This window comes from Phascolarctos cinereus, unplaced genomic scaffold (genome assembly GCF_003287225.1).
Source record: "Phascolarctos cinereus isolate Bilbo 61053 unplaced genomic scaffold, phaCin_HiC Scaffold_7;HRSCAF=346, whole genome shotgun sequence".
Lineage (NCBI taxonomy): Eukaryota > Metazoa > Chordata > Mammalia > Diprotodontia > Phascolarctidae > Phascolarctos > Phascolarctos cinereus.
This window is the reverse complement of record NW_027556180.1, coordinates 155,993,202-156,010,614: the sequence shown is the minus strand read 5'-3', so window position 1 is coordinate 156,010,614 and position 17,413 is coordinate 155,993,202. Positions and strand designations below refer to the sequence as shown.

The 17,413-nt window shown below is 36.6% G+C and overlaps 1 protein-coding gene across 3 annotated transcripts in view; it reads right to left on the bottom strand.

Annotated features, from left to right (window-relative positions):
* The window catches only part of BIVM (basic, immunoglobulin-like variable motif containing), a 40,955-nt gene extending 23,542 nt beyond the window's left edge, over nucleotides 1-17,413 (bottom strand). For 2 of the 3 annotated variants that reach the window (XM_020972386.1, XM_020972387.1), the window contains exons 1-6: nucleotides 17,329-17,413; nucleotides 8,522-9,105; nucleotides 5,789-5,915; nucleotides 2,761-2,856; nucleotides 2,051-2,155; nucleotides 517-611 (exon numbers count right to left, since the gene is read on the bottom strand). In XM_020972386.1, coding sequence (XP_020828045.1) covers nucleotides 517-611; nucleotides 2,051-2,155; nucleotides 2,761-2,856; nucleotides 5,789-5,915; nucleotides 8,522-9,005 — 907 coding nt within the window. In that variant the 5' untranslated portion in view covers nucleotides 9,006-9,105; nucleotides 17,329-17,413. The remainder of the gene's footprint in view (nucleotides 1-516; nucleotides 612-2,050; nucleotides 2,156-2,760; nucleotides 2,857-5,788; nucleotides 5,916-8,521; nucleotides 9,106-17,328) is intronic. The other variant, XM_078147312.1, reaches the window with a different exon arrangement.

Here is a 17,413-nt window from a genome sequence, read left to right as displayed (position 1 = left end):
CAAATTAAGCAGACAATTGTTCAGACTTTTATTTCTTTGCCATTATGGAATGGGGGGGGGGGAAGGATGCTTTCTTTTTTAACTATGTAATAAGTACAAACAATTTTATACCATTTAGGCCTACCTAAACAATAACATTTTGTGACTTTCCTTTGGGTCAACAGCCCATTTGGGCCTTTCTTTCAGACTACTCAATTAAGAGGCACAGTACTTGGTCTAGCACACTTTAGTGGAAATATTGCTAGATATGGAGTCAGAGAACTTGGGTTCATATCCTAGCTTTGGAACTTACTGTATAAACCCAGGCAAGTCTCTTAATTTCTCCATGCCTTGGTTTCCTCATCTATAAAATGTGAGTTAGATTATATGGCCTCTAAGGTCCCTTTTAGCTCTAAGTCTAAGATACTAGAAAAATTAATAAATTAACCTTTAACTTTGGTGAACAGTATAAGAAGTTACTCAAAATATGCTAAAAGGAAAAAAAACACACATCAATTGACTTAATGTTATACTTACCAGTTTCTCCTGCTGTTTTATTCTTTCCATGAGGTTTATAGAGAACATAAGAACAGCCTTTTACATGGAAGTGGTCATTAATTTGTCTAAACCATCTGAAAAAGCAAGAAGACATTATGGGACAGTTTTTTTGAAGAAAACAATCACTACACATTCAAATAAAACTTTAAGAGTCAAAAATATAACATATTTAATATAATAAAAATATTTACAGGAAACTCAAATAAAATATGTGCCTTGCTATCAAGTAAACATCCTGCAGTATTAAGACTTGTAAAAATAAATATATAATTTTGTACCTCCTTTTCCATTTGGCCAAAAACAAATATGTGTGTGTGTGTGTGTGTGTGTGTGTGTGTGTGTGTGTGTGTGTGTATACATATATATATATAAAACTAGAAACAAAGTAGGTATCCATTGACTGGGTAATAGCAGAGGGGGGAAAACTACAATATATGAATATCATATTATTGTACAAAAAGATATGAATAATAGAAATAATTCAGAGAAACATGGGAAGATTTCTATGAGCTGATGCATTGATATGAGAGAGCAATGTACAAAATGGCTACAACATAAATGAAAAGATCATTAAAAGCAAATTGAACTCTAAGTAACTGAAAAAGCAATGAAGGTCTCAGAGAACAGATAATGAAACCTACTTCCCCCATCCTTACAGGAGAGACCAGAGGCCTACTATGTACAGAACACTATACGTGCACACTGTCAAATGTGGTTACTATATCTTGCATTTGGTTTAACTTTTTTCTTTCTCATAAAGGAAGGTTTAATCTTGGGAGAATTTGCAAACTGGCTATAATGTAAAGACAAAAAACAGCAATAAAATCTGTCAAGAATAAAAATAAAAATTAGGAGCTATGATTTAAAGTTAGAAGTTATTCTGCTACATATAGGTTGCTTTAACTTGCATAAACTGATGCAAAGTGAAGTGAACAGAACTAAGAGGACAATTTATATAATAACATTTTTGTCAAAACAAATAGCTTTGAAAGACTGAGGAACTTTGATCAACGTAATGACCAAGAAGTCTCATGACAAAACATGCTACCCACTTTCAGATAGAGAGGTGATAGACTCAGAGTGCGAAATGAGGGAGTGTGTATATGTGTAGTCACGTATACAGTTTATATGTGTGTATATATACATATATATATGTATATTCAGACATACATGAATGAGATGGCCAACGGAAGGATGTGTTTTGTTTGCAACAGGTTTTGTTTTTCTTGCTTCTCAGTGGGGCTGGGGAGCTAGGGGAGACAATTCAGAGCTGAAAATAAAATTGAATTTTCACTAAGGCTGCTACATACCTCATTGATATGGTATACCTGGGGTATGGCCAACTCATGAATTTGTTTTGCATGTTTGTATATATACATGTTTGTAACAGGTTTTCTTTTTCTTGCTTTCTTAGTGAGGAATAGGCTCTGTAGAGAGATGGGTGTGTATGTGTGTGGAGAATTCAGATCTGAAAATAAAATAAAATTGAATTTTCACAAAGATGATTCCATACCTCATTAATGTGGTATTTCCAGTAAAAGGACCAAACCGAATATCTTCAAATGGGGGTTGAAAGCCCAAAATGTGTAAAGCCTCTTCTTGAGTAACAGGTGGAAGGCTACAAGAAAAGTATTATTTATAATATACATGTATTTATATAATAACAACAATATTGTCAAGACAAATAGCTTTGAAAGACTGAAGAACTCTGATCAATGTAACAACCAACCACCATTTCAGATAGATAGATATCCAAAACAAAATAAATACTTTAACAAAGACAAATTATCACAGAAATACAACTTTAAAATAAAGTCTCAGTTGGGAGAGGCAGCACATGCCAATAGTCTCTGCTTCCAGGGAGACTGAGGCTGGCAGATATCTTGAGCTTCAGAATTCTGAGCTTCTGTAAGCTAAGTCAATCAGGTGTCCTAAGACTAGCACCAAATAGGTGAGTTCATCTGAACTGGAGGTTACCAAGTGGCCAAAGAGGTGCTGATATACACCAGTCAGAAATGGAATACATCAAAATTCCTGTGCCAATCATTAGTGACATTTGGCTCACAAGCCCTTCCACTTTCAGCCAGTGTGAAATGAAGAGACCCAGTATTAAGGGGGGGTGGGGGGAAACGCATATCTAATCATAGACTAAGTAGATGCCTTAAGTCAAGTTCAAAAAGCATTTGGAGGAACAATGTATATCAATGAATATGTATGACTTACTTTCCAGCTCCCATTGTGCTATACAAGAAATTCCAACAAGATATCAATGAGGAGATACCACAGGAGGTCTTATACTGAGGTCGACTGATACAGTACCTATGAAGAGAAGAGCTTATTTTGGTTATTTGAATACAAGCTATGGAAATGGATAGTGTATCAAAGTTCATGTGATAATTGCAGGTTTCAGTTTATGAAATATCAATAAATCAATAAGCATTTATTAAGCGCCTACTATTTGCTAGGCATTGTACTAGGGATGCAAACAATAAATGAATCAATCTCTGTTTTCAAGAGGTTTAAATGCCAATCAGGAAAGCAACAGTTTCATATGTAAATGTATACAGAATAAATATAAAAAGAATAAATACAAAGTATTTGTTAAATACAAAGTAATTTGAGAAGGAAGGCAATAACAGCTGGGAGAACAGGAAAAATTTTCATACAGAAGCTTGTTTAAGCTGTGTTTTGAAAGAAGAGAGGAATTTTATGAGGCCAAGATAAGGAGGAAGGGCATTTTAAGCATAAGGAACAGCCAATGCAAAAACACAGAGTGAAGATGAAAAGCTGGAGGTCAAGAGAGGAGTTAGGGTTGGATAAATAGATCTGAGAATCACCTCTATAGAGATAATTCCATCTCCCATCAGCCTTTTCAGTGGCTATTCCCTGTAGAAGGAATGCTCTCTTTCCTCACCTCCTTCACCTCCTGACTTCCCTAGCTTCCTTCACCACTCTTTTCAGATACCATTTTCTGAAAGAGGCCTTTCTCAGTTCATTCCACCCCCCACCCACATCCCTACTGCTAGTAGTGCCTTCTCTCTAACTTATCTTCAATCTACTCTGTATATAGCTTGTATGTACATGTTTGTTTCCTGTTATCTCTTATTAGAACATGGGCTCCTCAAAAGTAAGGACTATTTTTGTCTTTCTTTCTATCCCCAGCACTTATAGTGTCTGACATGTGGTGAGTACATAATAAATGTTTGGTGACTGACTGACTGACTTGCTCAAGACCATATAAGTGCTAAGTAAAGGAGCTGGGTTTAGAACCTAGGTCTATAGATTTCTAGAGTCCAGCATTCTTTCTACTTTACTATTCTTCTCAATCCTTCAGTGGCCCCTTGAGATCTCTAATGGGGCACTCCCTCCCTGATTATTTAGATCATAACCCATGTATAGATCTCATCCTGTAAGATTCTTATCAATGACCCTCCAAGTTTCTCAATATGAATTTGAAAGTAAGGTACAATCCCATATTTCTTCAAATTATTTAAAGTGATATTTCAGCTGATTATATTTCTCTCCCACACTTCAAAAAAACTTTATATGCCAATGTCATAGAGCAGACATATACCAATGTGTAGAAGATATCTTTAAATCAAATATTAATCATGTGTCTACTTTATTCAGGTCACTGAGCTATGACTCATAGCATTTTAAAAGAAGCATAAAACAGGATCCCTGCTACCACACATTAGAGCTATAAGGGCCCTTACAGATCATCTAGTCCAATCTTCACATTTAAAAAAAAAAAGAGGAAATTGAAGGTCAGAAATGTTAACTGACTTGTCCAAGGTGACAGAGCTTGTTCATAGCAGACACAAAACTAAAAGCCAGGGTTCCTATTCCAATGTCCTTTTTCCAACACCTCAAGGAATTTATAATCTAATTTCTGTAAACAGAAATTTGCTTAAACAGTTCAGTATAATGAAAAAGACTCAAGAAACAATGAATCTGACTCATATTATCTTTCTTATCCTGGTTATGCTCTACCGATAAGGTTACTAAACAGTGTGAGTGCCCTAAAGGTGGGGGAAAGGAAAACAGGAAGCTTTGATAAACTGCAATCTATATTATTTTTACCTTAATCATCTAGTGTTGGCTGAAAATAGAAAAAATATAGAAATTCTCCAAAGAACACATGTCACACCAACTATTTCAATTCTTTGATAAGAAGTAGGAGGTATTGCCAACAAGATCTAAATTATGCTGCGATATGGATGCTAATGACTTGTTCTCAAAAACAGCATTATACACTTTACCCCCTGTATGTAAACTTTCCATCACTCTCTTTTTCCCATAGGACAAACTCCAATCTACTTTAACTGGTATTTAAGACATTTAACAATATAGTCTTCACCTACCTCTCCAACCTTCTCTTCTCACAAATGCCCTAGACAAAACCAATCTGTTCTACTATTCTACAAAGCACCATAAAAATTCCCACCTGGGCACCTTTGCTCACACTCTCCTGGTCTGAAATGCCCTCTCCCTCATCTCAATTTATTTATATTCTAGCTTTCCATAAATTTCAGTTTAAATACTGCTTCCTCCATTAGCCTTCATGCATTGCCTTGTCCTTATTGATCACTTCCTCTCCTCAAGTCCAACACCCTCATTTTCCAGATGAAGAAACTGAAGCTGAGGTTAAGTGACTCGCCCAGCATCACAATGATGGTACGTGCCTGAGGGAGGATTCAAACTCAGTTATTTTGTACTCCAAGCCCATGAAATCCATTTCACCAGAAGAGATCTTAGAGGTTATTAATTCCTTTCCTCTCATTTTTCAGATGAGGAAACTGAGGTCCAGAGATTAAGTGACTTGCCCAAAGCAGCAAAAAAGGGTTTTGAACCTACATATACTTTGTTATGCATCTTTTTTTTTTTTTTGCTTTTTGGTGAGGCAAGCAGGGTTAAGTGACTTGCCTACGGTCACACAACTAGTAAGTGTCAAGTGTCTGAGGCAGCATTTGAACTCAGGTCCTTTTGACTCCAAGGCTGGAATTCCATCCACTGCACCACCTAGCTGCCCCTATTAAATATCTTTTATGTATATTTTCTGTCTCTATAATCAAACTGCAAGCCCCATGAGGACAGGCTCCATGTTACACTTTTTTGTATTTTCACCTCCCTACATGTAAAATAGGCACTGACCATATTAGCACTGAAATTTCATATAAATTAGTGAGTAACAAACATGTTTAAGTCAAAGATAATTTTAACTGTTTAATAGCTGCCATTAAAATACTACCATCGCCTGAGGTCTAATACTTTCCGCTGTTTAATATCTTCAAGAGTAGAATACTGAGGACACTCCTTGTTATGTTTTCCCTTTTTTTCTGAAGTCTTTTTTTTGGAAACTTGTTTCTTCACATTGCCTGAAAAAGGAAATCTTGGAATTACTATTTCATAGTATATTCCAATTACAGTCACTTCCAAATGTACAGTAACTAAAAAGGATTTTGTCAATATCATTAAAAATTATAATGCCTAACATATTTAAATAACTAATTTGTTTCTGGGAATGTGCCCTTGCTATAAAAAGAAATTCCTAATTTAAATTTAAAAAATGTTTCTTTTCCAGAGCCTCAAATTTCTGTTATTCAGCTTATAAATTATCTAACAAACTTAGTCACATTTGGAAAGTGAGATAACCATTTGGCAATATTGTTTAAATTGCCTTTTAAAAATAATTTTATTTATAAAATCATAAGATTATATTTTATAATAAAATCATTAAAAGCATTAAGTAATATCAGAAAAGGTACTATTTTTGGAAAACTTCATTCCACAGACTTTTAAAAATTATTGCATACATAAATGTTTTAAAATATCATTAGCTCCAGGACTAGAGGCAAAAACATTTGTAACCTTCACAAAGATCTATAAGCCAATAAAATCCTAATTTCATTGAAATTATATTTAAATTAATGATAATAACTAACATATTCCACTTTAAAGATTACAAAGCACTTTACAACAATATTTCACTTGGGCCTCATAACAACTTACGAGTTACATACAACAGATTTTATTGTCCCCATTTTATTAATGAAGATCCTGGGACTGAGAGATATTCTACTTGCTTATACTCACAAAGTAAGTAAGTATCAGAAACAAGATTTGAATTTAGGCCTTCTGGATTGCAACCTTAGTACTTTAAAAATAAACAAGCTGAAATAATTGAATAGATTTAATATTTTAAAATATTCAATTATGTCTTGTGTTTTTCTTTAAATAAAATATGCATTATTTTATTGACCTGAGTTACCTAAAAGCTAGTATGTTTCTTATCATGAGTCTTTTCAGAGAGTTTGTGGGTACAGCAGGTCCAGAACTTTGTGACTGTACTAGTACAAGAGACTCCTAGTGTGGAATTTTCTCCAGTCATTTAGATCAGCAATCATTTGTTACTTAAAGTCTTCCATGGTTGCCTGGGGGTACTTAGAAGTGCCTTGTACATAGTTATATAGCTAGTATGTAGCAGAGGCAGGATATGAACCCAGGGTTTCATGACCATGTGATTCTACACACTCATGATCAGTCTTTTGGCAATCTTGAAATGTAAATACTCAGACATGAACTAAAGACCAGCAAAACACTGGGCATCAGCTTTAATCCACATTAGCACACTTGTTCTACACTGTAACCATCTGTAATGCAGCCAACTATTGGCTAGAATTATATCTGTTATTGTTACAAAGGGAATTTTGTTATTCTAGATGAAATACTGTGATAATGAAAACTTTAAGAAGAGGGAACAAATTTTTCCTTTGAATCATTTCTTCTGATCCTTCTCAGACAGAACTTAATTTTTCACAGGGCTTAACTACTACTGGCAAAACATTACCAAAACTTCTTATGCCAAATTGGATACTTATCTCTCTGACTCTTGATTCCTTCGTATGTAAAAAGTAAGCATTGGACTACATAATCTTCAGGATCCCTTTTAGTTATAATATCCTACGATTCAATGAATGTTTTCCCCCTTTTTGGTGTGAAACTTGGTTTCTAGTACCACAGAGGAATGAAAACCTATCTTCTGCCATACTTCCTGAGTTTCTAATCATCTTTCAGTCATTTAAAAAAATGGATCTGGGATCTGACAGGCAAGAGATCTAAGATTAAAGTACAGGGATGTGCATAGCCGATCTCCACCCCCCCGATCATTGCTCAAAATAGGCCTACACAGCTGTTTGTGTTCATATGTTCCCTCTCTTCCTTAGCATTTAAATCCTATAATCCTCATGAGACAAAAGTCTGTCGTACATTCCAAATGAGCATATGCCACGAAATCCAAGCATCCTAACTTAATAATGAGCAGGCTCAAAGCCTCAACTGCATTCAGAGTTGTAGAAGGCAATTGGGGCCATTTAGATTACTAGATATTCTTGGGGTGCATGATGGTGGGAAAAAAGATGCAGGAGAGTTTACCACAAACTAATCCTGATAGCAAATCTCTACTTTTCCCCTCTACCTCAGTCATGTCCACCCCAGCCACTTGACTACTGAAGGAAAAAGGAGCAGAGGTGGCATTATAAAGCACTTTAAGCTTTAGAAGCACTTTCCTCATAACGACAATCAGGTTGGTAGACCTGGGTTCTAATTTTAACTTAGCCACTGGTTTGTAGAGTGAAGCAGAGCAATTCACTTAACTTATTTTAGTGCCAGTTTGCTCATCTGTAGCAGGAGCATAAAACTATATATTCCACCCATCATCCCCGTTGTTAATGTTTATAAAGACTCTGTGAAAACTTAAATATACAACACAGAGGCTGTTATAATACAAATCTGAACGTATGAAGGAAATACATTAATGAAATGCATTGCTTCAAATTATCAAAATAGTACATAGAGCTGCTTCCAAAAGGTATAAAATAGGCATGCTTATTTCTTTTATCAGATAACAATCTCAGTCTTTGTATTTGGGGAGAAATAATTTAAGCCATTTATTTCTTTACATTTGAACTGAATGATTCCTTACCTGATTTATTTTTCAAGTTTGCAGTCACTCCATTAAATTCAGACTTATCGATTTCCCAGGCAAGTGGCAGCTTGCCAAAACTATTAGATAAACTTTCCAAGTTACTATCTTCATTGTAGATGATCTCTGAGGAACTAGTTGGGATACCAACATATCTGGCTGAATTATTTCCAACAGTTACAGAAGTGCTATTGGCAAGGCAAGAAGAAAGAGTAGAATTTGGAGTTTTATAGCTTGAGGTTGCCTGGTTGAGAAAGGCATAGTCTGAGCAGATGGCATAGATTTTTTCCCGAGTATGAGTCACTGGACAACTCCACGGATAGCGACCATCTCCACCAGAACCCAATGGTGCTGTTGCGGCATCCGGGGAGCAGAAGGATTTGACGGCAACTTTCAAATTCTGCTCTGGAGACTTTCTTTCAGGCTTATTAAGGTCACTGTTTCCAGAATCATTTGATCTTTCTGTGTCTACAATGTTAGGCATTGAATGAAATGGCAAAATGTTGTTTCCAGGAAGATTTCTTACAACAACTTCAACAGCCTACAGCATTCTCCAAAGATTTACATGGGGTTATTTGGAACACCTGAATAAAGAGGGCGGGGTGAAGAGAAATGGGTCAGCAAGCAATTACATGCCCCAAAGAGAAATGAAATGTTTAGTACTAAATGAAATTCACCCTTACTTGTAAATGGCCTCTGGAGCACCTGGCAGCTGCTATTTATATTATTTTAAAATTAAACATTATTTTGAAAATCAATCAACAAACATTTATTAAGTGCCTACTATGTGTCCGTCATTGTGCTAGGTGCTAAAAATTATTAACTTTATTTTTTGAAGGTATAGTACTATACAAACTCAAAATATGCAAGATGAGGTTCACAGAACTTCACTAAAATGTCTCAATCAGCAAAGTATAAATAACCTATACAGAAATCTGTTACCTGATGTTGCCAGCAATCAAATAATGAACCAAACGGAAGAGCGTGAAATAAACTTGAGACATGGGCCAGGCGGAGCAGCAGAACTGACTCAGTTTATTCATCTGAGGGTACAGGATATATAAAGAAAATCTAGCCTAACTTCAAAGAGTCTTCCCCATGAGATACTCCCCAAAACATCTGCTGAGGACGTGACAACATACATTTCCTCATTATCAGGGTTCCTAGATTGGGTTGTATTTTCCAAGGTTTTCCCAGGCGCCTTGGCGCCACCTGCATAGAGAAGTGAATGTGTAAATCTAAGGTTCAAAGAGTGAGAAGGAATGTCTCCGGAACCTCCTAACAGGGAGAGATTGGAGAGCCATACCTCTTAATCATTGAGCCCTTTTGGGTAAAAGCCTGGGCAGAGGTCAAACTCTGCCCTGGATCTTAAACCCATATCAGACTGTTAAGATTGGCCTTCAACAACTTGACAAGAAGCAATCCTAACAGTTTAAGAGGGTTGGTTTTCAAGTCCAGGCTAGTTTTCTTTGGAAGAAAATGAAGAAAGTGAAAGAAAATTTAAACATTAAATACAGGACTTGGGAACTGGAGATAAAGAGTTCAACAGAGAACCCCTAGGTGAATACAATTAAAAGTAGCTTTAGGAGGGAAGCTTGCTCTGTAGGGGGCACACACCTTTGCAGCACAGATTTTCAAAGGACTTAATCCTCACTTCACCATTCTTTGATCTTTCTAACTTTAGGCAAAAAAGATAGTTCCTCCATCCATTTCCTTATTTATAGAAGCACAGAATGTTGGAGCTGAAAGGAATCTGACAGGCCATGTTAGTCCAACCCTCATCCCAACCCTAAGTAGAAATAAAAATGTTGACAACCTTCAAAGACTTCATAAAAATTAAAAAGTACTTTTATGGAAAACTATCAACACATACAGAAAATAACAAATATTCAAAGGATTAATGAAATTCGCAGAAAAGCCAAGCAATCAAGTGGAAACACTGTGGCCCCAGAATAAGAAAACCTTAATTCCTGACTATTCCCCTTACTAACTATATGCCCTTAAGCAAATTGCTTATTTATTGGAGCCTGGGTGGGTGGACTGGCAGGTGAAAGTAGGGGCAGGGGAGGAGCAAATACCTATTTACAGACCATCTATATAAAAGAACTTTGCAACAAAATTCATTCATTCAACAAACATATATGTATATATGTGTATATATGTATGTGTGTGTGTGTATGTATATATATACACACACACACACACATATTCCTATATAAATATAAGCTCTCATTATTTTTAGGTGACCCAAAACCCATCCTACTATTATATATATATCCACCAGAAGAGAATTCATCTGCTTCAAATCCATCACACTGAATTTTAAAACTACTTTTTTTTTAACCTTAGCATCCTTTAAGCAAATGTGATGCTCCTGTTTTTTTGAGGTAAACTTTGATTTCATTGGTGCAGGAACTCTGAGTATGGAATTTGTTTTTGCTGCAACAGATCAGACTTGCTCTGCACATTATAGTGTTAGAGAGATGTCTCATACACAGAGAGGTTAAGTCAAGTGAACAATAATTTATTAAGAGCTTACTATGTTCCAGTCACTATGCTAGGGAGCATGGATAAAAAGAAAGGCAAAAGACAGTCTCTGTTCTCAAAGGCCTAATAAGGGAGATAACATGCGAAGAACTATGTACAAATTAGGTAAAAATAGGAGAAATTGGAAAAAATCAAGGAAGGGAAGGCATTTTTAGCATTAAGGGGGATTCAGAGAGGTTTCTTGGAGAAGATGTGATCTTAGCTGGGATTTGGAGCCAAGGAAGCCAAAAGGCAGAGATAAAGGTGATATATTCAGGTATAGGGAACAGGCAATGAAAATGCATGGAGTAGGAAGATGGAGTGCCTTTTTAAGAAATAGCAAGAAAGTCACTGGATGGAAGAGTATATGTGGTGAAGTAAGGTATAAGTAAACTGGAAAAGTAGGAGGGTATCACATTATGTTGGGCTTTTTGACTTGACATCAGTCTCACAGCCAGTATGTCAGAGGTAAGACTTGAACCCAGATCATCCCAATTCTATGACCAGCACTCTACCACATTACAATATATGTTTATGAAGCTGTCTAATAAACATTAAATATTGTGCTTGGTATGTTTTTTCTGCTAAAATTATTTTTCAAAAGGTCTTAAGTATCTTAATAGAGTAAGAGTATACTTAGAGGTGGTAAAAGCTTTCTTGGAGAGGCAGGGGAAGGGCAATACTTATTTGAATTTTTGTTCAGTACCATAAGGAATATGGTCACAAAAGACACAAATGATGAGAGGACAATGGCAGAAGTTAACTAAAAACTGATCAGTTGAGAAAAAAAGAAGGGAAAAAAAAAGCAAGGCATAGCTAGAGGTTAGATTTCTACCTAAGCAATCACAGGTAAAAGATATGAACATTTCTCAAAACAAGAATTACAAACTATTAACCATATGAAAGAATGTTTCAAAGCATTACTAACATAAACGCAAATCGAAAACAAATCTGAGGTTTCACTTTGCACCCAGAAAACTAGCACAGATAACAAAAAAATAGGAACAGTCATTGTTGGAGGGGTTATAGAAAGACATACACAATGATACACTGTTGGTGGAGCTGCGAATTTGCCCAATCACTATGGAAAGCACTTTGGAATTGTGTGAAGAGAGTGACTAAAATGCTAATAACCTTTGACCCAGATTTCAGGGCAGGGCATATGGTCAAAAGAGGTCAGTAATAAAAACAACCCCGCCCATACCAAAATATTCATAGTAACAATTTTTGTTGTAGCAAAGATATAGAAACAATAGAGATAGCCATCAATTGGGAAATGGCCTGACAATGTATATTATAAGAATGTAACATTACTATCAAAAAAATCAAAACTGAATGATTAGAAATTATAATTACCAATCTTGTTCCCAAACTAGAGTTATGACAAGACACATCATCGAGTTTCTTTGCAGAGCTGGAGATCTTTGGGTCTGAAACACTACCTATAACATAAAACTTTTTCTTACATGTTGGTTAATTTTGCTAAACTGTTTTTTCTTTCTTTTCATTCTGTATTGCAAAGGATAGTTCACAGGTAAAGGGTGAGATGTGCATGATGTCTCTCCAATAATTTTTTTAAAGACCTCACAGGCAACAAAGACATCTTTGGTTTACATTAGAGATTTGGTAGAAATATGCTAACTATGGGGAAAATTTTTCTACCATAGATAGATCCAAATCAGACAGCCCAATGATAGGGTCCCTATTCAATGACCAGAAGTTTGCTACGGTGGTTAGCTATAGCAGTTAGCCAAGAGAGTTAGCAATGAATACAGCAAATACTCAGGTTCAACAAGTACAGAAGACAATAACAATTTTCTCTGTGCCCTTAAACACTGGAATATGTGCTTCCCTCAAGGTCAAGTAACATTCATTTGTAAGCAAAATAAATATTAGGTTCCCTATTATAAGAGAAGATGAAAGGAATGTGTAACACCAATATAATAATAATAATATAATAATAAGCTCATCTTCAGAATAGGGGCAGCATTAATGACTCAGAAGGTCCTTCTTCTGTGGCTTTATGGAGTTTATTCACGATGAAAAGTTTTAAGTTCTATTAAAATTGCTCTAACTCCCAGTAAGAAAATTCTTAACATTTAGGTGGAGGTTGGTCTCTTCTTCTAAATTTACATTTACATCTATCCCTTTAACCCCTGACCTCTCTGTGGTTAATGCAAAAATTCAGGTTACTGGGGATGTTTGGGTAATGAAACAACAGATTATATTAGAGTGTTTATGACACCAGTAGAAGATGAGGAAAGAGCGGATCTTTTCTTGGGAAAAGGTCCTTGAGTACATGAGTATACCAGTGGAATCAGCCTTGTTCTTTTGTTCTCACATGCCTGTAGAGCTGCCAGTCCTCTTGAATATCCATCTCCCTTCTGTATCACAGCTCAGGACTACTTTCTCATTCTCCTTTCACTGGTTGCCCCAGGGCTTACAGTTCTTGGCTTTACTCTGCATAGCTTCACTTCTCTCTCTTCCAGATACTCAAAATCTCTATCTGGTTCTGAAATTACTCCTTTCTTTTATACAAATTCCTTAGGTCACCAAATCTCTCACACAATGGCTGTGATCCATTCAAACAGGTCTAAGTACAGGCCCTGTTCATACCTGATTCTAATGAACAGATTTAATCAAAAAGTGTTCTTACCCAACAAAGGTAATTGCTTTTATGTGGATGAAAAATCAATGGAGTCTCACTTCAAAGGAAAAACAAAAAAGGAAAAAAAAATTTCACGATGTAAAAGAGAATCCTAACCTATGTCAGGAGGTTGGAATATAGAATATATCCCTTAAAAGGAAAAGAAACAGGACTATTAAACCTTTGGAGCTGAACACCTATATAGATATACACTTCCTATAGACAATAAAGCTGTACCCACTTGAGAGAAGGTAGCCACTCAGGAAGGAATAAGATGAGGATTCCATAAGGAGAATCTGGAGTGAGGCCACCCAGTATTAGAAAAAAGATAAGTTGGAGTAGACGGCGACTCTGTTGAGAGACACCAGTGGAGCCATGTTGACCTGACCTCATCAATGAGGAAGCATGCCGTCTTCTTGAGACTTGTATCTGGGACATGACAGTCTTACAAGACTTGACAAACCTAATGACCAGTACTTAATTTTAGTGATTCCCATGGGAACAAATAGTGAAAAGACCATGCCAGTGAAGGAATTGGGTATGTTTAACCTTGAAAAGAAAAGACTTGGAGTAGGTGTTATAATTGCTATATTCACATATTTCTATCATACAAAAGCAGGACAAAACTTAATCTACTTAGCTCCAGAAGCAGAACTAGGAATAATAATGACATTACAACCAGGAAATTTTCACGTAGATGTAAGAAACAGCTTTGTAATAATTAGAGCTCTCCAAAAATCTCAGGAGTGGATGCCCCTGATACTGATCCCTAGAGGACTTCAATTAGAAGTATGCTAATCATCTTTGGGGATATTAGAGAGAAGACTCCTATTGATATTTGATTTGGACTAGATGGTTCCTGAGGTGCCTTTAAGTGAGCTTGTGTGATACTTTCAATATGGAATGAAAGCAATTCAGAGGTTAAAATGGTTTAAGAAGTATTATGGCCTTTAGTTAATTCTCTAATTCTATTAAAAACAACAAATATCCTCAAAATCGAATAGTAAACTCTGGATGGGATTGATAATGCAATCCAGAGATTATTGAGAACCAGATTCTTCTCATCCTCATATTTGCTTTGCCCATTAACGGCTCCACTGGAGGAAGGGAAGTGTATTAAATACCAATCATGTTTGTACTTGTTAGCAGCTCTGGCCTAGCAGGGGAAAGTTGAAAACTCTGCTTTATCTAAGATTTAAATGTTACGTGTAGAGTTCTGTTATCCATGCAGTCTCTGTTCTCCTTTATTACACACAATATAAAATCAACTGTGAAATTAAAGGTTTAGTTGAATATATGTGTAAATATACATAAATACCTACATACATGCATGCATATATATATATACATGTATCTATATATGTGTGTAAATAGGTAACTTTTTCTTGCAATTTGAAACCTAAGAGAAAGTATTCTAGAAGAAGACAGAGAGATCAGTCTTTTTATCACTTTCCTAACATTAATATGCCGGTCAAGTAACATGATGCTTTATTTTCCTAATAATTGAAGCTTCTTCTAAATGTCAGAAGAAGAAAAAAAACTTGACCATCACGGATGGAAGGTTTTCTAAAACTTATTACATATTTTTCTTTTCAAACATAACACACCGAGCATAATTAAAACTTTTCTTCAATACTCAAAGTCATACTATGAGTATCAATTATTTTATAGCACTGTAATACAGTGATTCAGGGACTACTGAAGTATGTTGAGCAGCTTGTCTTAGACTGCTATATTTTTTGGGGGAAAATTTTGTCTGTTTTATAATATTCAGTCTCTTTCCTCACTCTCAGTTCAAGTACAATATGATTTTCTTGATCCCCCAGGTATTAATACCCTCTCCCTAAATTTTGGTAGAATTATGCTAATTAGAGGGGGAAGTTTTTCAACCACAGATACGATCCAAATCAGGTATTCTAATACTTGTATTTAATATTGGCATGTTTCTGTACATGTTGTTTATCCCCAATAAAGAGTAATTTCTTAAAGGTATAGGTGTTTTATTTTTTGTTTTTGTATACCCATTACCTAGCATAGTGCCTTTAACAGCTGGCACTGATAGATAATGAATGAATGAATGAATGAATGAGTGAATGAATGAATGAAACGGTTAAGCAATAATTTCTCCCTTATTAGTGCTATCAGTGTGATATCTCTAGACACTCCTAATTTGCTTTTCTGAATCTGACATGGACTATGAAAACAAATAACTAAGCTTTTTAGAATTGTATCTAAAATAAAAGTGAAGAGTTTCTTATTGAAATCCCCCAAAGTTAATGAACTTGGAGTAGGGAGACTTGGGTTCAAATCCAGATCTGATACTTACTAGCTCTGGGAGCAAGTCAATTAACCTCTATGAACTACAGTTTCCTCACATTTTCACAGCCATAATAATATTTGCATTAGCTACCTAATGGAGAGGGTTTGAGGAAAATTCTTTGTAAACAAGAAAGCACTATATAAATGTATTATTGTTATTATTAACTTTATCATATCTGTTTAGGCTTTTCTGAAGATTCCTCCCCTCTATCAAAAGCACTCCAGACAGGCTGCCAGATAACTGATAATGTCAGACGTTGCTGTTTAAGAGTTAATGAAATACATCTAAACCCTGTGAGCTCAGTTCTGGTTTCTTCTAAAAGAAAGCTCTTCATAATTTATTTATAAATACATTTATAACAAGTGCTCCTCACCCTAGGCATTAGAGTCATTCCTGAAAAGTTGTATATAAACTGAACCTCAGATGAATATTTTAAAAGCAGGAAAAGTTTACTGTTTAAAAGAATCATATTAAAACCAGTAAAAAAAAACAGCCTTTGCAAAGCAGAAAACCACCTAATTTGTCGCTGCTGTTTTGTGAACTTATGGTTGTTAGATATCGAGTTTAAAAAGAGGAATGCACCCCTACTAGTGCACCCATTTTACACGGGGGGAACTGAGGCGTTGGGTATGAATGACTTTATCAAGGTCAAATATCAGGTCAACAGCAGAGCCAGGACTAGATCGTAGATTGCCTCTCTCTGTAACGTTAGTCCCATCAAGACAATAACTAACCACAGGACTGCAGCCAGCCTTCCTCCTCTCTTTTCCTTTTCCCCCTGTCGGTACACCTTAGTTTTCATCTATCCGTAAGGCCATATTCCTTCCTCCCCCTCCTCCTTCCTAACCCAGAGCCCGAGCTCACGATCTCCAGGAGGAAGCCTGGCCTGCCTAGCTGACCTCTAGGTCTCTTCCAACGCTATGATCCTGCTAAGGGCAAACAAGGGACAAGCATCCTGACTGCTTGGGGCGCCGTGGGGAGGAGGTGGTGGCCTCAGGACCAGGCACTGCTTTCCCTCTTTTTTTGTGCAGCTCAGGGACACGGTGTCTGTTCCCTTGGCTCAGCCTTCAAGCTGCGGGGGAGGGAAGTGGGGCAGGAGGGTAGGAGACTTAGGATCGTCAGTCTTGGACCTTGTCTCCGGGTCGAAGTGGCACCGCGACAGGGAGAAGTGGAGAGCGACAGGGCAGTGCTGCTCGCCCCTGGGGGTCTGGCGACGGCAAAGGACTTTTACAGCAGGGCCCCGGCAACGGGAAGATGCGAGCTAAGAGAGTGGTAGCCCCGGGACCGGCCGCATGCACGCACGCACTCACTCACCCCGGGCAGCTGCAGAGCCAGAGCAGCTTCGCGGTTCCAGCCCCAGACAGCCCAGTCTCCCTCCCCTACTGAGATGTGGTTTCTA